Source organism: Leptopilina heterotoma, unplaced genomic scaffold (assembly GCF_015476425.1).
Source record: "Leptopilina heterotoma isolate Lh14 unplaced genomic scaffold, ASM1547642v1 Lhet_27, whole genome shotgun sequence".
Classification (NCBI taxonomy): Eukaryota; Metazoa; Arthropoda; class Insecta; order Hymenoptera; family Figitidae; genus Leptopilina; species Leptopilina heterotoma.
The window spans coordinates 1993508-2015733 of record NW_025110978.1 but is presented as its reverse complement, the minus strand read 5'-3'; the positions used below and the strand labels follow the sequence as shown (position 1 = coordinate 2015733).

The following is a 22226-nucleotide window of genomic DNA, read 5'->3' as shown; positions in this document are numbered from 1 at the left end:
CTAAAAAAATTTATTATTGAAATATTATTGGGGAAATTTATAATCATATTAGAACATTTATTATTCTATTCGAAATTGACAATATTCTTTATGAAATTTTCAATTTTTCACTCTCAATTTCAGTGTGTTTTTATCTCGTTCCAACACCTTTCACGTAACGATAAGTGTTCATTAACTTAACTGTTAAGTGAGATTGAAAATTTCACAATGTTTACAATCACATTATTTTTTCTTTTTTTCTTTTTAGTGAACAGAATAGATACATTCGTTTTCTATTTTTTCCTTGCTTCCTGAATATAAGAATTGAACTTTTCGATAAAATAAAATCATTAAAACTAGTTTTATCGTTATTTGTGAATTTTTACAAAAGCCATTAAAAAACTGAGATTTTATTTAAAAGAAACTGAAGCCATTAATACAAAAGTCGTATTTCAAACTCGTTTCCAAGGCTCTTGCAATCTTTTTATGTAAAATCGACCCGTTTCCCCAAAAAAAAAAGTCTTGGAGATTTCAGGTTCCTAATTTCTAAACGAAATTGGCAGTTCAACATCCTATACCTGATTTCTAATAATTTTCTAATAAGATAATAAAATTTTAGTGAACTTTTTTAATTTGTCGTTTTGAAAATTTGTTAATAGAACTTTCATCTTCTTTATTAGCTGAGATTTTGCGTCTATCGTATTTTGCGCATTCTCTCAATTGTAAATCTCTTAAGCACAACACTTGACTCACAGCAAAAGGTCGATTAGCAAGTGCAATTTTCAATTGAAATCTCACATTGTAATATCGGTCATTCGCATTAATTTACATTTAATAGACTCACGATCTAGATAAACATATTAAATGAAAAAAAAATTATTTAAAAAACAATCTATTTCTCTCTCAAATGAAACAAATTTCATTGTATATTTTCATTCACAATTTATTTGACCGTACAATTTAGTAATCGATTATGTGCAATAATAGCAATTGTCAAATTAAATGTGTAAAAGATACGTAATTGTTAATTTCTACTAGTGAATTGATTTCAATTTAACTTTTATTTAATTTAACTTTTTTTTTGTTTATATTTTTTTCTATCAGGGGAACAAAATATTTAATGTCTTTTTAAAAGAAATTTTTATATATCAACTTCAATTTTTGAATAATTTCGGATTCAAAATTTAAAAAGATTAACTTGATAACAAATTAATTAGCATTATATTATTATTTTCAAAACTTTTCATAAAATTATTTGCAGCATTCAATTAGTTTCATAAATAATAAAATTCTTTGGAATTAAATTTTTTTTAATATCAACATTTCTCGAATAAATTTACCGAATTCAATTATTTTTTTATTCAATTATTTGAAAATACAATAAATAAAATTCTTCACAGATTTTCAATTATTTAGAAAGATTTTAATAAAATCTTTGTAGAAAATTGAATTATATTCAAAATTTGTATAAAATACTTTGTAAGAATTCAATTATTTCCAATACAACTTTAATTGAATTTCTTTGATGAATTTGACGAATTCAATTATTTTCGTATTTTATAAAATTCTTCGGCGGAATTCAATTATTTTTAATACAATTTTAACAACATTTTCAGCACAATTTAATTATTTTTGATAATTTTAATAAAATTCTAAGCAGAATTTCAATCCAATTTATATTAAATTTGTCAAAAGAATTTATTAAAAATTATTTAAATTTTCTTTTTTTAATTTCAATAAATTTTGCAGAAATCAATTATTTTCATGAATAATAAAATTCTTCGCTATGGAATTCAATTATTTCTAATACAATTTTAACAAAAATTTCTCGAATAAACTTACAAAATTCAATTATTTAATAATAACGTTCTGAGTAGAATTCAATTATTTTTAAAAATTTTATTAAAATTGTAAGCAGAATTTCAATTATTTCAAAAAAATTTAATAACATGGTTTAAAAAAATTAAATTACTTTCAATACAATTAAAATTGAATTTCTCAAAAGAATTTATCGAATTCAATTTTTTTTTGTAAAAGTTTTAATAGAATTTTTTGCAGAAATAAATTATTTTCATAAATAAAATTCTTCGCTGAAATTAATTATTTGTAATATAATTTTAACAAGATTTCTCCAATAAATTTACAAAAATTAAATTAATTTTGAAAATTTTAATAAAACTCTTCGTAGAATTTCAATTATTTCAAAAAAATTTAAGAAAATTCTTCGAAAGAATTCAATTAATTTCAATATAATTTTAATTGAAATTTCTTGAAAGAATTAACCAAATTCAATTATTGTTAATAATTTTAGCAAAATTCATCGTAGGATTTCAGTTATTTAAAAAGATTTAATAAAATTATTCAAAACAATTCATTTACTTTATATAATTTTTCGAAAGAATTTAATTATTTTTTTGTTTTTTTTGTTTTCATACTCCTGCCCTATTGGCCTTACGCACTACGACAAGAGTCCCCGAGAAATACTTTTTTGGATTAAGCATAACCATTTTACATATGCAAATTCTATATATTAACCTAATTTTGCGTCTACAGCCGACTTTATTAGGAGTACTCGCATTCGCCTGGACCACCCGTCAATGGGTTTTCTCGACAGAGAAGAGGGAAACTGTAGAAAACCTATCCTGGGTACAACCGGTTTATCGACAGTCGAGTTCTAATGGTGTGTACCCGACAATAATCGACGGTGCACATCCAAAATTTTTTAAAACTTTATCAAAAGTTTAGTTATTTTCAAAGATTTTAATAAATTTTATTGTAGGAATAAAATTATTTCATATTAAAAGTTATAAACGTTTCAAAAATTATAACAATTTTTTTTAATGTTATCTTTTAAAATTAAAAAAAGTTAGATTTGGCAAAATAAAAAAAAATTCTAAATTTTTATTTAAAAAATATCAAAAAACTTATTGTTTGAATGAGAATTATTATTTAAACAGTGATATGAAATTTATAAAAAGTAATTTTATAATTCCACTTAGAACAGGATATTAAAATGAAAAAAGGTCCAGTTTTTCTTATAAAATAAATGACATTAACCTAATTAATAAATTCTTAATTAATTACTTAACAAAAATTAGTTTTTCTACAGTAATTTATAGGTAACAATTTTTATATTTTAGAATGTTAAATTAAATTTATAAATTAAGTTATAATTCTTATTTCAAAGAAAATTTGATTAATTAATTTTCGTGGTTATTAAATCTTCAAAACATTAAATTTAAATTTAATTAATTCAAAAAGTCAAAATATTTAATTTCAGGAAAATGGAGAAAAATATCAGAAAACAAGAAAGCAAATAAAAACAACTAAATTCAAACTGCGAACAGACATCCGGAATGTAACGATTATTGATACAGAAAATTTGAACGATTCTGGTAAGAGAAATATGTAGGAATTTCTTTTTTATTTCCCACACTGAAGTGTATTTTTAGTTTAAAAAAAAAATGTTACTCTCTATTGTAATAAAACTGCACAGACCACGAAATAATCATAACAGATAAAACGTGACGAATTAATAGCAGCAGACAAAAGAAAGTATTTTTTCTTTCAGAAAATAATTCTCATTTTGCTGATGGTCTACATATTTCTCTAACTCTGACCCATTTATTTCAATTATGATATCACTTTTAAGTATGTTCACATCAAGTTATATAAAAATTATTTAAAACTATGATCGTTAATTCATAAAAGAAAATGCGAACAACTTTTTCTGGGAAAAAATTGATGACTTGAATTTTATCAAGGTGATGTCAGCAATGAAGTTCTTCCACTTATTGTCCTCGCTTTTACTCTTAAAAAGAAAAGAAAACATTACCGACATTTATCTCATTTTTATTTGTGAGAAAAAAAATGGAAAATTTCACATAAAATTGAAAATTCTTATCTCTAACCAGAATTAAATATCAACTTTAATTATATTTTATTTCTTACTAAAATCATATCAATTCTGAATATATTGAAGAAAAGGAAAATAATTGCACGTGTATCGAAAACAAAAAAAAGCATTACATAATCAAAGGGTTCGAATGTGAATTTCTTGAATTTTTTTTCCGCATTTCGAAAGATCGAAGGTAGAGAAATCTGGCCCACCGTAAATTTGAACGTCCCTTGTTTTGTATTTCTAGGAAAAAAATATCGGTATCTCTTCTAAATCACATTTTGATTACTGTCGAAACTTTAATATTGTGCAATTAACACATAATCGTTTATCAATGAATGGAGAAAAAAACTTTTATTTTGTATAGTTTAAAATATCGTCCGTGGCAAATTTTACCACTATTAAAATCTAATTTACATATTTTATTCCTTTTATATTAGAGAAAAACGACTATTTATATGTTTTTTGCTACTGTTAGAGGGCAATAAACACAACAGGGATCAGAAACTGCTACCATTTCATCTTTTTTTAACCTTTTTTTTAATTTTGTTATTTTGACACGTTCTTTATCAAAAAATTCAGTGGAATTTAAGTTTATCTTATTTTTATAAAAGCTCACTTTCAGTTGCTCTACATTTCAATTTATTCGAATTTTGAACAATATGAATTTCGAGAAACACTCTTATACTAAATAAATAAATAAATTTCAAATTCTAATCGTACCCTAAAAAAATTTATTTGGTTCAAATAAACCAATTACTTGTTTGTTATCAAATAAATATTTGCTTGAATCAAACAAATATTTACTCAAATCAAACAATTTTTATTCAGATCAAATATAAATAATTTACATTTTCACCTATTTATTAATTTACATACTAATTTATTTTAATTAATTATTTTATTTTTTTATTCATATTAATAATCGTTGTATTCTGTTAGTAGATTGAAGTCAGATTTTTCTACTTGCTTTTATTTCCCACCTTTTTAATAATTTCTCTTTTTTTTCTTTTTTTTCTTTCTTTTGAATTTCAAAATTAAGTATTAAAAATTTATGCAATTCTAATATAATATTTCGGTGATTAATAACAAAAATAAACTAAACGAAATTTTTTTGAATTAACAATCATAATTTAATTCGACATTCTAAAACATAAAGAAAAATTAAATTTTTGAAAATTATTGAATTCAATTGAGAAATGTTTATTAAAATTGTATTCAAAATAATTGAATTCTTTTGAAAAATTTAATTTAAATTGTGTATTAAACATAATTGAATTCTTATAGAGAATATAATATTAAAATTTTTTAAATAAATGATTTCTTTTCAAGAATTTAATTGAATTCTTTCTAGAAATTATATTAAAATTGTAATGATAATAAATAACATTTCTGCGAAGAATTTGATTAAAGTTTTAAAAAATAATTTAAACTCTTTCGAGAAATTTGATAATTGAGAAATAATTGAATTGTTTCATGAAAATATTATTAAAAATTGAGTTGTAAGCAATTGAATTTCTGCAAAGAATTTTATTGTCTATGAAAAGAATTGGATTATTTCGAAAAATGTTATTGAAATTAAAATTATTGAATTTCTACAAAAGAAAGTTTTTTAAAATAATTGAATTTTTTTAGAAATTCTATTAAAATTATTGTAATGGAAATAATTGAATTCTTTTAACAAAATTTTATCAAAAATTTAGTTCCAAGCAAATGAATTTCTGCAAAGAATTTTATTGTTTATAAAAAGTATCGAATTATTTCGAAAAATTTTATTGAAATTGGAATTAAAATGATTGAATTTCTACAAAAGAAAGTTTTTTAAAGTAATTGAATTTTTTTTAGAAATTCAATTAAAATTATTATAATGGAAATAGTTCAATTCTTTTAACAAAATTTTATTAAAAATTGAGTTGCAAGCAAATGAATTTCTGCAAAGAATTTTATTGTTTACGAAAAGTATCGAATTTTTTCAAAAAATTTTATTAAAATTGAAATTAAAACTTTTAATTCAATTAAAATTATTGTAATGGAAATAATTAAATTTCTGCAAAGAATTTTACTTAAATTTTTTTAAATTTTTGACAAGAATTTAATTAAAATTTTATGTAATAATTGAAATTCTACAAAGAATTTTATTCAAATTTTCATTTATTTCGAAAGATATTATTAAACGTGAAATTAAAAAACCTGAATTCCTGGGAAGAATGTTATTAAATTTTGTAAATATAGTTAAATTATTTAGAAAATTTTTATTAAAATCGAAATATAGATAATTGGATTCTTTCATTGAATTTTATTATCATTTTTGAAAAAAATTGAATTTTTACTAAATAAAATTTTTGAAAATAATGAATATTTTATAACGAAAGGGAAATAATTGAATTCCTGTAAAGAATTTAATTATTTATGAAAATATTGGAAAAGTTTTAAAAGTGTTATTAAAATTTTATTGGAAATATTTGAATTTTTTCGAGAAATGTTATTAAAATAAAGTTGAAAATAATCGAATTCCTTTGAAAAATTTTATTGCTTATGAAAAATTGAAAGAATTCCATTCATGCGGAGAATTCTGTTTATAAAAATAATTGAATTCTTGCAAGAAATTTTATTAAAAATGAAGTTGAAAATAATTTAATTCCTGTGATGAATTTTATTGTTTATGAAAATAATTGAATTAATTCGAAAAATTTATTGAAATTGAAATTATTGAAAAGTATTTTAAAATAATTGAATTGTTTTTACCAATTCTATTAAAATTGTAATGAAAATAATTGAATTCTTCAGAGAAATTTTATTCAAATTGAAAGAAAGCAATGGACAATTAGTTATAAGGGAAGTGTTTTTCATTTCGAATCTGAATTTATTTAAAAATTGTAGTTGATAATTATTTCAAATGAAAAAAATTTGCGTAAAATTTGCTAGTTCAAAAAAAAAGATACTGTGATCTCTATAAACACTAAAAAAGAATCTAATTCTATAAATTAATTCCCCAAAAATATTTATTCCAATTTTTGTCCCCTTGTGAGAGAAATTAATTTTGTAATTTTTGTAAAATAGTAATTGGTATTTTTGATAAATTACTCTCTTCTTTTTTATATATTTATCGTAAAGAGTAGAGTACATACTGTCATTAAATTTTATGACACAGAGAAGAATTTCTACGAAATGACAATGATGCAGTTGGGGACAGATAATTCTACGTTGCTGATTTTTATCTCACTAGAGTAAAGAAGCTTTTCTAAGGTCGGCAGAACACCATGTTTCTCAGAAATTTATGATTAATATCCATTTTTTCTTTAAATTCAAATTTTCCATCCATTATTTTATTCTATTTTCTCGCAGGAATGTAAAATTTTTATCACGAACGGTAAAAGAAAAACAAAATTTCAAATTTCCTCCAAGTTAATAAATGAAAAAAAGGACCAATTAAAAAATTAAATAAGTAAAAAGTATATTTTACCTTTAATAAACTAAATTACTTTTTCTGAATATTAAATAATTAGATATTTGGAAAATTAAAACTATGCGAATAATTAGATAATGACATTAATAACTAATGACTTTACATGAATAAATTTATAAATTATATATCTGGAAAATTATTTCCAGCTACTGATGAATGTTTACATTTACAGAAAAAAAAGAATTGACACGATTTTAATGAGTGTACGATTTTTTTTTTTTTTTGCAGATCTTTGACACGAGCCAATAATTAGCAGCACGCGCCTCATCATCAATTTTTCCTGGATCATTAATATCAATCATCATATTTTTATTCTTCAACATCCAATCATGCATTCACTCTATAGTGGCGCCGTTTCTGATAAACATAACGAACGTGTGTCAGGGCTCATCCTAGTCTCAGTTTGCTTGAAACTCCCGAGAGTGTTGGTTCAACGTGTACAATATCAAAAGTGAAATTATTATTTTTCTACAAATATTTTATTTTTGAGAAGAACATCGACGCAGGAGATGAGGAACATTCGTATTCATAATTTTTTACCACATCGCTGAATGATCCTAAATAAATCGCAAGATTTTTGGATTCACGCGCGCGAAAAAGAAATAAGGAGGAAAAAAGGTTTGTTTGAGAAATAAACAAAATGTTGTACATAAGAAGAACGAAACTCAAAGAGAGATAAAAGAGAGAGAGAGAGAGAGAGAGAGATGAAAGAAAGCGAGAAAGAAGAAAATAAAAAGCGAATGTCAAAAAAAATGAGTGAGAAAGAGAGAAGAGCGATGACTGAAAGGAGTAAAGAGGAAGCTGTGGCCTCTTCGCAAACTCGAGGAAAGAGTTACCTAACAGGTTTTTAAAGGGGTCGCTCTTTATATTTGTCTTTGTCAATTTGTTTTCATTTTTAACGTTTGACGAAAATTAATTGAGAAGAGTTTCCACTTCGTTCTTTCTTATTTTCTTTTCATTTATCCTTTGTTTTCGACTGTTTTTTTTCGAAATCTTACCCTTTTGTTTATCTCTTCTTTAATCTTCTTTTTTAATTCTAGTGAAAAAGGAATTGTTTTTTTTAATTTTACTGAAAAACAAGGCCTCGAAAATTATGACATTTTCAACCTTTTTCCACAGTTTTAAAAAAATTCCACTTTTTTCGACTTATTTTCAAAAATTGCGACTCAAATATTGCAACAAACTACCACATTTTTAGCATAAAATGCAACTTATTTCAATTTTTACAGTATGAAAAATAACTACAAACAAATCTTTCAAAAATTATTTTCCAATAATGTTTCTAATTGAATTTTCGAAGTATACAAAATACAATTAAAAAGATTTTGAATAATTGAAATTTTGTCAAATTAAATTGAAAATAATTGATTTTTTAAGTGTTTTATTAAAATTTTTGAAAATCAACTTTTGAAGAATTTTAATTGCAAATTTTGAAAATAATTGAATTCTGAAAAGTTTTAATAAAAAATCTTCAAGTGTAAATTCAAAAATGAAAATTAATGAAATTTATTAGTTTCCAAAAATTATATTCAAAATATTTTTGAAAAAAGTATTTGTTAGAATTTTTTTCATTCTAATATTCTAAAATTCAATTATTTTCAGAATTTTCAATATTACATATTTCTGAAAATTAAAATACATATGAAAAATAATAACATTAAATTTTTTTAAAAATTATTTTTAATATTTTGGAGAAAACAATCATGTTCATATTTATAATTAACATTCTTCAAAGATTTCAGTATCTTTTTTATATTTTTAAAAAATTCAATTATTTTTAAAAAATTTTATAAAATTTCAATTATTTTTGAAAGATTTTATAAAATTTCAATTATTTTTAAAAGATTTTCTAAATTTCAATTGTTTGGGAATTTTTCAATTCTATAAATATAATTGAAAACTATTATCTTTCAAAAATTATTTAGATACAAATATTTTTAAAAAATTAATGTTAAGAATTTCTTTATATTATAATTTTTTGAAAATATTATACCTTTTAATAACTTTTACAGTTACAATAATTATAAAAAATTGAATTTTTGTATCTAAATAATTGAGCTATCGAAGAACTTACGGAAAATTATTAAAAATAATTGATTTAGAGATGAACTTTAGTTAAAAATTGTAGAAAATAATAAATTGAATTTTGGAAGAGTTATTGTTGTGATTTTTAGAAATTATTAAATTTCAGGTTTAAAATTGGAATTTTTTAAATTTTATTTCCCTTGGAAAAACATTTGTTTTTCATTTTCAAACATTTTTTAAAAATATTTATTTAACAAAATTATTCAAGTTTTGAAGGATTGAATCTAGAAATCAGTGAAAGGTCAGGGAAATAAAAAATTAAATTTTTGTGACAACACTGAATTAAATAAACAACTTTTTCGACTTTTTTTGTATTTTTAATAGACTAAAGCGAATTTTTTTGCGCCTTAAAATTGATCCGAGGCCTAAAAATCGAAACCTTTCTTATTTAATTCCACTAAATAATTTATTAAAAAAGATTAAGAATACAAATTTTGATTATTATTATTATTACTTAAATGCAGTAAAACAAGTAAACATTAAATGATTTCTGGATTTTTTTCAAACTTACTACTAAACTTTTTAAGTCACGATTTTGATAAGTTTCACTTCTTTATTTCTTCTTTTAATTTACTGCGTATTTCATTTTACTTTATTCTTTGTTGATAATTTTTAAAATATGCTCATAAATTTTCAAAATATTCTATTTGTACATTTCCAGTTACGTTTAATTTTAATTCTTGATTAAATTCTTTTTTTTTATTTAATTCTTGATTAAAAAAAATTATTAAAAATAAATAAGTTCCTGAAAAGGAGGAATTTCAATAATACTTTTTATTCCCAAAAAAACTTTTCCGTAACCAGTGTATGAAAATTAAATTAATTATTTTTTAAGGTAATTAAAAAACATTTTTTTTCATCTTGAAAATCTTTTTTAAATATTGAAATTGTTTTCCTCGAGAAAATAAGAAAGAACAAGAAAAGTACAAAGAATCGAATGTTTGATGAACGATGACTATCGGGAACTGATTGACAGGATAAAAAGTCATAAAAAACTGAAGATAAAAACAGTGTTTGCAAAGGCATCTGATTTTTTCAAATTTAGAATCTAAAATGTCTTTTCGAGAACTTTTAAAATCTTTTTGGATATTATTTCTTATCTATAATAATTGTGAAAAAAACTCAATTTTTCGTTTTCCTTCTCGTTGGTAAAAAATTTCTTGAGTTTCGTTCTTAATTAAAAATTTGTTCTTTTTAATTAAAATTATAAATCTTTTTTTCCACCAAGAATCGACGTGATAATTATGAAAATACCACTAAACAAAGGATATTTTTTCAATTATTAATTTCAGCTCTCAAAAAATGACTTCCGTTCTTCCCGATCAACATCAGAGAAATGTCGTTCGAATAATGAAGCAGAAATCACAAAATCAAAAGACATCAAATCATTCAGGAAGAGAGGAAACTCGATCATTTCTAAAATTTTCACGTGAAAATTTAAGTCTATCAAATTCGGATCTTGAGCAGGGTTTTAATAAAACAAAATTCCGCATTGACAAACATACAATAATCAGTGTGACGGCTTTGATTTTGGCATTGTCCTGCGTTGCCGTTGAAATTTGCCGATTAAAATGGATTGTGGACAATTCGAGGGAAATGGAAATTCTCAAACGTGATGTTGACACTTTGAAGCATAGACTTTTGGAGGAGGATCTTCTTGATGAATTGAAAGCATTCGAAGAAAAGGTACAGAAAATCGCAAATTTAGATGTTTTAAAAATTATACGAAAGATTAGATAAATTTCAAATAATTTATTTATAAATGCTAGACAAAATTGCAAATTTGCAACAAAAAAAAATTTAATTTAAAAATGATGCATAATTTAAGATAAATTTAGATAAATTTATTTACTAATATTTATTTACTTATTTATTTATAAATATTAGAGTCGTTAAAGAAATCTAAATATTCGACTTGAATAGAAATTTTCACAATAATCAACAAGTAATTAGCTATACAATTAGTCGGAAAGATTACTCTTTCAATGATTTTTTGTTAAACCATAAAAATAAGATAGCCGAAAATAGTATATTTTAAAATTAAGCGATAATAGTTTTTATTTTCAAAATTAAACCAGGTCAATTTATTGAGAACAAAAATAAACTATTTTTCTGTATTTTTATAATAATTTAATTACTCATATGACAAACTTTTCATTTTTTCTTGAAAAATTTATTTTTGGTATAAAGAAACAAAAGAAATTAACTTCTTTATCAAATAATTTGTTTGTAAATAATTTTTTTAAAAATGTTTTTGTAAACAAATTAATGACCTGCATGACTGCAATAATCCATGAGAGTAAAATCTGTAGGAAATAAATATATAAAAAGATGAAGATGATTTAAGAAATAAATGGTGGATGAAATTAATAAAAATGATTTCTAAATTATAGAAAATAATTAATTTTATTAATAATTTAATAAACAATAAACAGAAAGATTTTCTCAAGCTAGGTTCAATGACTTTTCGTTTATGAGAAGTGTGCAAATGAGCTTGAGTATGAATAAAGATATCATGCTAGTAGAGCAACTATAGGGTCGTAAGCTCGATTAGTGTTTTAACGCAGAAATCGCTGTGGGCGAGGTAATACAGCGAGTTTCAATTTACGCGGATATTATAAACTCACAGAGGTTCTCAATGTATATATCTATATATTTCTCTCGAGCCCTCGAGAAACAAACCTTATAATTATTAATTAACATTAAGTGTATGTTCCTGACAACGTTTATCTGATGATTCACCAGAAAGTGTAACATCCTCATTCACATTAGTCACCAGATTGCCTCAAAATCTAATGGCTTTTCGTAATATTCAATTCACATCCCAAATTTATTTGGTCTTCTTCATCAATTTAAATTCTAAAGCTATTTTTAATTATCTTTTTCTTGAAAATACTATTTTTCTTTTTTTTCACCTTTGTCACTACTGAACAAATATTTTTTGTGTTTGTATTTATCTCAATCTTTGTTCCATTTTAATGACCTTTCTTCCTTTTTCTTCTTCTTTTTATTATTGTTATTATTATTACTGTTATTATTTATTTCTTCCTTTTTTTTCTTCTTATTTTTATTATTAATATTATTATTGTTACTACTACTACTACAGGGTGCCATAGGTCAGAAAATTCAAGGAAAAGTCAAGGAAATCAAAGAAAAGTCAGAGATTTTTATTAAAAGTACTGACAAAAATTTAATTTTTAGAATTCATACAAAAATTCTGAATTTTGGTGTCTTTTTTGTTTGCCTCATAAACTATAAAATTATCACAAATTCTAAAATGAAACCTTCAATTTTTTCTATTTCCGACAATAAGTAATTTCTTTTTAAATAACTTAATTTTCGAAGGACTATCCGCTAAATCGGTGTCCGCTAAACCGGCGTTCCAGTGTATTAGATTTTTGAAAAATTTTAATAATTAAAATTCTTCTGAAATTAGTTAATTTTTTTAATTATTTAATTAATTACTAAAAATAATGGATTTCAAGAAGAATTTTTGTTAAAATCCCTAAAAAATTAAATGTTGGGGAAGTTACAATAAATGATTGCAGAAATTCAATTATGTTCAAAATTAATTATGTACCTAATTATAATAAACTTCGTCAAAATTTCAATTTTTTTATAAATAATAAAATTCTTCTGTCAACTTCAATTATTTTTAAAAAATTGAATAAGATTCTTTGCTAAATTTCAATTATTTTCAAAAATTTTCCTCAATTTAATGATTTTCAGTATTTTCTATTTTAATAAAATTTTCGAAAAGAATTCAATTATTTAAAAAAAAATCTAATAAAATTCTACGCAAACTTTCAATTACTTTCAAAATTTTTTTTTTAAATTCTTAGCTAAATTTCAATTATTTAAAAAAAATTTAATAAAATTCTTCGCAAACGTTTAATGACATTCTCGTAAATAATAAAAATTTCACAGAAATTCAATTATTTACACCTTTTATACAAAATTCGCAATGATTCAATTATTTTCATAAATAATAAAACTCATCCCATAATTTCAATTATTTTTAATAATTCTTAAAACTTTTAATTAAATTCGTCGAAAGAATTCCCTTATTTAAAAATTTTTTTTAATTCTTGTCAAAATTTCAGTTACGTTTATAAATAATAAAATTCTCCTCCAAAATTCAATTATTTTCAAAAATTTTAATAAAATTTTTAAAAATTTTTTAAAAGAATTAAATTACTTTTAAAAAAAATTCATTAAAATTCTACGAAAACATTTGATTATTTTCATAATTAATGAAAATTTCACAGTAATTAAATTATTTGAAAATTTTTTCGCAATATTTCAATTATTTTCATAAAAAATAACATTTTTTACAGGGATTCAATTATTATCATAAATAATTAAATTCTTTTTAGAATTTCAATTATTTTCATAAATAATGAAACTCATCGCAGAATTCCAATTATTTTAATTGTCAATTTTAATCAAATTTCTCGAAAAATGTAATTTTTCTTAAAAATTTTACTATAAATTTGTCAAAAAATTCAATTACTTAAAAATTTGTTGTTATAATTCTTTGTGAGAATTTAATTATAAGAAACATTAAATTATTTATTTTTGTATTTGAATAATTTAATTCTCGTAGAAATTTCTAATAAAAATAGATTTAAAATTGAATTTTATTTAAAATTTCAGATAATAATTCAATATTAAAAGCATTATAGCGTTAATTCTTAGAAATAATTGAATTTTCAAGTGGTTTCAAATTAAAATCTTTGAAAATCTGAATTTTTCATATTTTTAACTAACAATTCTGTAGAATAAATTTTTCTTAAAAAGTTTAATTGAATTCCTTTTTGAAATTATTTCAATTTTTTATTTTCTAATATAAATTTAATTGAAGAATTTCCTAATAATCGAAATTTCGTAAAATCGAATTGTAAACGAGTGTGATTTAAAAATGTTCAAAGAACTTTTTCAAAAATTATTAAAAATAATTGATTTAAAGAAAAATTTTAGTTGAAAATTCTAGAAAATAATAATTGAATTGAAATGATGAAAATAATTTTTAAGAAGTTACAGTACAATATTCTTATAATATAAAATAATGATTTAATCACTTGGTCATCTTTAGTTATTAGAACTTTAAGATATGGAGCACTTCGAGTCGAAGACTCGGAGTTATCCATATCTTCATGTTTTCTAATAATATTCTTGCAAGTTGTTGAATTTCAATAAGGTTTGAATGTGAAATTTTTGAAAATCTTAATTCATGTGGAAAAATAATAATGATTAAATATTTATTTGAAATAAGACTATTGATATTTTCGAATAATTTTACAATTAAAAGAATTCGTAAATAAATATAATAGAAATTTTTTTGATTATCTAATAATTTTTAGAGTGAATCAGAATATTCTTTAGGGTCAGGGAAAACATCAAAATTTCGTCTGAAAATCAGGGAAAAACAAAATTAAATTTTTTTGGCACCCTTTACTATTATTTTTATTACTATTTTATTTATTTACTCGTTTATTTATTTGTTTTTTATTTGTTTATTTATTTACTTATTTACCTATTTAGTTTCGAGACCGAGATAAACTAAAATAAAAAACTTGTTTCATTTTTATTTTCCCATCTATAGCTTTACTCAGAGGGCAGTGATGACGATGATCTCGATATGGAAAATATCGATTATGATTATAATTACGATGACGAGTCTCACGATTACACTGATTATCAAGCTCTGGGACTTGCCACTCAAGCGACAAATCTTTCTCAAGGAGCTAAAGCGTCAAATATTTCCGATCACGATCTCGATGAAATTTTAGTGGCTCTTCGTCGAATGGAAGTGAAACGAAGTCGTGATCTCGAAAGATGTTTACGGGAGAAGATCAAAAGTGTCGAACGTGATAAAGTGTCAAAAGAGAGGAAAGAGGAAAAACAAATCGAAAACGAGGAGAGCGAAAATGAAAAAGTAGACAACGATAAGAAGAAAGGCTTGAAAGAAAATGCAGAAGTAGAAGAAGAAGAAGAACCGGAAAATATTCAAACTTTCACAAAAGTCACGAAATTAAATATAACCGATATGAAAATCTCAGCGGAAATGAAACAAAAGAGATCGATTTTAGGAGCTGAGGACATTGATAATTATCAGAGTGATCCAATTTACGAGATACCGAAAGAATTGTCAATTAATAATAATAATAATAATCGAACCCGAAAGCAGAGGAATCGAAATATAGAGTCGAGTACTAATAGAAATGAAACCAAAGTCAAAAATGATTCAATGTGAGTGTAACATTTCTTTTTAATATTCAAAATTGCATGAGAGTTTTTTTTAGTAAACCTGGAAAAAAAAGTTGATCAGTATTAAAAAGAGATAATTAACGAGAATTTTTTATTTTTGTAATTTATCGGCAGTCATTTTATTGTGAGTGGCCCCAACGTTTTTCAGAGGTCAGACGATGACGACGAGGCAGAAATCATTGTCGAAAAAGTTTTTTACCAAATCAAGATCTGAAGAAATTGAGGAAGAGACGAAAGAACACAATGAGAATTCTCGGGACGATGTCGATTCATTGACTTTAAAGAAAGAAGAGGGGCTTGGAATTAAAAAGAATCGCAAGAAGCTACTTTGGGATCGTGTCAAACACGATAATGCAAAAATCAAAAAACTCAAAGAGGTGAATTCATTATTTTTATTGAGAATAAAAAAAGAAATAATTAAATCAAAAATAATAATTTTTCCATATCAGATGATTAAAAATTTGAATTCAATTATTAAATTTCAAAAAGTTTTGAATTTTAAATTAAATTATTGAATTTCAAAAGATTTTAAATTTAAGATTTTCAAAAATCTAATTCCTGTGGAAAAATAATAATAATTAAATATTTATTTTAAAAAAAGTTGTTACGAATAATTTTACAATTGGAAATAATCACAAATAAAATATTCTTGCGTATCTAATAATTTTTAGAGTGAATCGAAATATTCTTTAAAGTCAGGAAAAAAGTGAGCAGAGAAAGACAAAGTCAAATTTTTTCAGCTTCCCTTGTTTAACAAAACAGAATAAAATTCCTATACAAGTTTCGTAAAATATTTTCAACTCGAAACCCGGATTTTGTAATTAACTCAGAATCCTGGTTGCAGTATTTTATGAGCTCTTTTGCTCGTAGGTAAACTCGTAAACTCAAAGAAATAAAAATTCATTCTTTTATACAATTTTGTTCTAAAGAGAAAAAAAATGAAAATAAAACAATGGTTTCAGAAAATAAATATTTCTCCTCAGATAGAAATTCTTCCACTCTCGGATGTGAGAGGAAAGAATAGAATTTTTAATTTTACGATAGAATAATAACATTAATAATAATATTAGAGAAAAGTTATCGAATTAATAATAATAATAATAATAATAATAATAATAATAATAATAATAATAATAATAATAATAATTTAAGGTAAAAGTCGACAACTTCTCTGAATTGTTATAATTAATAATAATTTAATAATAGTGTCTAATTAATTTTAACAGCAACGTTTTCCAACAGCTACTAAATTTCCGTCTAATTAATATAATTTTATCAATCGTCAGTTAAAAAACATAAATTTGCTGAGGTTTTCTTTTCATATAGTTGTTGGCTAGATTGCAATAAATCATTTTACAAATCGATATCGATTTACTGCAAGTGGTATCGTTAACATTTTACGTAATTTCATAAAGGAAGAACGTCAAACGAGTTCAGTAATAGTGGTTTTTATTGTCCTTGTAAAAATTTCTCGATCCAACGTTCAATTACATTCCTGCATAAAACAAAAAATCGAAAATAATTTTATCAATTTTTAATTAATATCTCTCTTCATTTAAACTTTGTAATTTTTTCAAAGAATTGAAAATATTCTGCGTTAGAAGAAGTATTTTTCCAATCAAATTTTTTAAATTTACAAATTATTTTAAATGGAAAATTTTTATTCCTTTAGCCCGAATTATATAAAATACACAATAATAATAAATAATACTAATAGAAATAAATTTACTTAAATAAAAAATAAAGGCAAAATTTAATAAAAAAAGAAAAAAATAAAAATATTGAGAGTTAAAATTGTTAACTAATTATTATTATTATTATTATTTGATAGAATCTAAAAGAAGCTATTGCTTCGCGATCGCATGGTCGAGGAATATCGAAGCGTCATCTGAAGGTTCCAAGGCAGGTATTTGCGGTGCATTACGGAGGCGACAGCAGTCTCTTTTCTGATGAAGATGAACATACGGGAAACGGAAGAGCAAAACACAGTGAAGGTGTCTTCAAGGCTTGGCAAGCAAGCGATTGGGTAACGGAACTAGGAATGAACAGACATTTCTTCTTGGGCGAAAATGGAAAGCTTTTTGTTCAAGAACCAGGTTTATATCTCGTCTATGCACAAATTCATTATCTCGATGAGCACGATGAAAATGGATTTCACATGTTGGTCAATGGTAGACCAGTTCTCCAGTGTATGGTGAGTTCTTCTCAATTTTCCATTAATTTGTATTTGTGGAATTTTATTTTTTAATTTTAATTAATGAATAATATTAATTATTTATTATTATATAAAATTAAATAATAATTATTCATATTATTAATAATAGCGTAACTACACGTGCATGTAATTTTAAAGCCCCTTGTTAGTTACAAATTCTTTCTTATTGAAATAAGAAATATTGTTATTTAATAGAAATTTATTATTTTTTAGAAAATATAATTTTTCTAAATATAATTCTTATATTTCAAAACAATATTTAATAATATATATAATATATTTAATAATATAATTATAAAATTGTTCATCGAAATTCAATTATTTTTAAAAATTTTAATAAAATTCTTTGCAAAATTTCACAGGAATTAAATTATTTACAAAATTATTAATAAATTTCCTCGAAATAATTCAATTATTTTCATAAATAATAAAATTCTTCATTGCAATTTAATTATTTTTATAAACTTGAATAAAATTCGTTGCAAGAATACAATTATTAAAAAAAATTTAACAAAGTTCTTTTCAAGAATTCAATTATTTTTATAAACTTGAATAAAATTCGATAGAAGAATTAAATTATTTTCAAAAGTAATAAAATTCTTCGCAGAAATTCAATTATGTTAAAAAATTTAAAAAGAAAATTCTTATCAAAATTTCAAGTATCTTTATAAATAATAAAATTCTTCTCCGAAATTCAATTATTTTAGAAAAATTTTAATAAAATTCTTGGGAAAATTTGAATTATTTTCATAAATATAATAAAACTCATCGCAGGATTTTAATTATTTTTGATACAATATTTTAATCAAATTCCTCGAAAAATGCAATTATTCTTAAAAATTTTATTCAAATTTGTCAAAAAGAATTCAATTACTTAAAAATTTGTTGATAAAATTCTTTATGAGAATTCAATTTTAACAAACATTCAATTATTCAATAAATTATTTATTTTTTAATTTAAATAATTGAATTCTTCTAGAGTTTTCTTATAAAAAATGACTTAAAAATGAATTACCGAATAATTGATTTATTATTTATGAAAATAATTGAATTATTGCAACGAATTTTATTACATTTTTTTAAATAATTGAATTTTTTGAGTAATTTTACTACTTGTAAAAATAATTGAATTGAAAAATTTTATGCTAATTTAAATTATTACAAAACATGAAGAATGTTTCATGTTTTTCATGTTTTGTAATAATATTCTTATAAGTTGTTGAATTTCAAAAAGGTTTGAATTTGAAGAATTTTAATTCCTACAGAAAAATAATAATGATTAAATATTTATTTAAAAAATATGTTATTGATATTTTTGAATAATTTTACAATTAAAGCAATTTGTAAGTAAATGTAATAGAAAATTTTTTTGAGTATATCTAATAATTTTTAGAGTGAATCAGAATATTCTTTTGGGTCCGAGAAAAAGAGGAAATTTTGTCTGGAAACAGGGGAAAGTCAGGGAAAAATAAAATTAAATATTTGTGACAACCCTGTAAATATTTTCCAAATTGTTAGTTACAATTCGTCAAAAAATACAATATTTAAAAATAATTTTTGAAAGTGAGAAAATAAAATTCTTTGAAATAGAAAATTTTTTTGAATAAAATTTGAGAAAATTTACTATTTTTTCAAATTTTTTTTCTGGAATTCAACTACATATTTTCAAAGAATTTTAATTACTCGATTTTTTAAAAAACTCATTTTTTTCTAAATAAAATGTTTTAAATTTCATTAATTTTTTTTAAATAAATATTTAAATAACTATTGTTTTTGATTTGCCCACCAGAAATTAAAATTTCAAAATTCTTTCAATATAAATGCTTTTGAAATTGAATTATTTCTAAAAATTGGAACTACAATAAATTATTCCAATTCTTGAAATTTTTTCTAAAATTTGAACTGAATTTCTTTTTCAAATGAATTCTTATCAAAAAGTAATTCGAGAATCCAATTATTTAAAAATACAAAAATAATTGATTATTTCTAAAAGTTGCAGCTGTCATTTTTTAATTTGAAAAAGAAAATTCGTAGATTTATTAAAAAATTTTCAATAATTTGATATTTTCTTAATATTTTGGATAACATTTTTCTTACCATACTTATTTCTCTGTCCTGTGAAATATCTGTTATTTTAAAAATTTTATGGCAATTGTTTCGCTACAGTCCCAAAGGTCTCACAGTGTAAAAAAGAAAAAAAAAAAAAATTACATGACAAAAAAAAAATTTTTTTTTTAAGAGAGATATATAAAAAAAAAAAAATTTTTTTCCAGAGAAGACAAAAAATTTTTTTTTTAAAAATAAAAAAAAAATTTTGAATTAAAAAAAAAAAAAAAAAAAAAATGTGTATAAATGATACTTACTCAATTAATTTCACTAAAACACTAATCGCTCTATTTACAAATGATTTGTCAAACTTTTGCCATGAGAATTTGAGCTGTGAAACTAAAATTTCTTCCTATTTTTTAATTAATTTTATTGTCTTTCATAGTTTTTCTTTTTTCCATAACTTCTTCTATTTTTGATTAATTTTATTCTCTCTACTATAATTTTTTCTTTCGCATACCTAATTTCTTCTTTTTTTTATTGAGTTTATTCTCTCTTTCATAATTATCCACTATATTTCTTATTATGTTTCATATCGTTTGCTTACTACCTCTTTCATAATTTTCCATAATTTATACATAGATTTTTTTTTATTTTTGCTCTCAAGCATTGAACATTATCATTCATAGTCCTCGATATAATTTTATATAGACAATTGTGGTCGAATTCTTTGATTAATTAACCCCTATCTGAAGCGCGAAGTACATCAACAGATTGTTTTATAATTTCTTTAGTGTCAATTATGATTGACGTTGAAATATTTCAATCATGAGAGCGGAATCTTTGATGTAGTTTAAATAGACTAGATATTTTATATGTATGTTCAAATCCGCATTCGGAAAATATCTCCTTTCTCTTATTGAACATTTTATTAACAATTTGAATTAAATTTAAATTTCATTTTCAATTTCATTTTCTTGAATTCAAATTATCGATTTTTTCTTAAACTTGAATTTTCAATTTTTTTCTCTAATTGAAATGTTTCTTCGGAAAAAGGAACGAAAGCAACGCTAATTTCAATTGATGTCGATTAAAGAAATTGTTTATGTTGAATTATGAAGAATTCTAGTTGAAGTTTTTTTGAGATGTAATTGAATTAATGAACTTTGTATAGCGAAAGGAGAGAAAATAGCTGCGGACAATATAAAACAATTTAGCATACTGGTCACAGAATTGAGCCGTTATGTCGAGAGAGATCATTATACATCTGGCAAAAGCATTCAATTCTTTTTAAAATGTTCAATGATAAAATACGAATACCAACACTCTTTATGTATTATTCATTCTGTTACTATAAAGAGTTTTCCAGTTAATCGTTTTTAAGACATTGACCCGTTAATATTGTATATTTATCCATCTGAATCATAATCATAAATTTCTTCATAATTCATCTCTCATTTTATTCTATATCTTTTCAATTATTCAACTAATTTTTTGGAAAGAAGACTTTTTGATAATCTTCATTTTCACTTCTTTTTATTTTAAAAATGAATTTACGAAATTTTTTTGCTTTTATTCTTTATTTATATGCTGCATTTTTTTTAGGTTTACAGTCCGGGAACGGGACACAAAAGTCGTTCCTGTTTTTCGGCACAAATCACAGTTTTACAATCAGGGGATCATATAGTTTTAAAAGATGTGGCCTCGGCTAGATACACACTTTTCCAAGAGGATAAAAGTTTCTTCGGTCTCGTCAAACTTGGAGACTGGAGACAACAACAAAAGCATCAGCAACACACTGTTTCACCCTAAAAGTATTTTTTTTCTCTAAAAAATGGTGAGTTTCTGAAATTATTTCCGCGAGCTGCAATTAATTAGAAACTAAATTAGAAAAAACAATGTTCATTTCTATTTTATTTTTTGATTATTTGTAGGTAATAATAACAAATTATAAATTTGTTTAAAATTAAATTAATTTTGACTAATTTTAAAATCCGACAATTCGAATCGTTCGAAACGATTATTTATTATAATCTTGATATAATTTTTGAAAAATAAGAAAATAACGGAAGACATTTTAAAAAAAATGAATTCCTAAATTATTTATAAAAAATGAGCTTCTAAATGTAATAATTCGATTATTTGATATTAGAGTAATTATTACAAAAAAAATGTTATTAGCCAGATCTCATACAATTTACGTGATTTTTATACCGAAGCCAATGTAAATAAATTTTTAAGCTTTAATAAAGCGTTTGTAATTTTCA

General features: G+C 22.6%; 1 protein-coding gene across 1 annotated transcript in view; it reads left to right on the top strand.

The window, feature by feature from the left end:
* Positions 1–22226, top strand: part of LOC122503826 (MATH and LRR domain-containing protein PFE0570w-like) — a 25010-nt gene extending 2784 nt beyond the window's left edge. The window contains exons 2-7 of the mRNA XM_043614544.1: positions 7572–7961; positions 10721–11114; positions 15034–15680; positions 15847–16075; positions 17530–17892; positions 21565–22226. Coding sequence (XP_043470479.1) covers positions 10731–11114; positions 15034–15680; positions 15847–16075; positions 17530–17892; positions 21565–21771 — 1830 coding nt within the window. The 5' untranslated portion in view covers positions 7572–7961; positions 10721–10730 and the 3' untranslated portion in view covers positions 21772–22226. The remainder of the gene's footprint in view (positions 1–7571; positions 7962–10720; positions 11115–15033; positions 15681–15846; positions 16076–17529; positions 17893–21564) is intronic.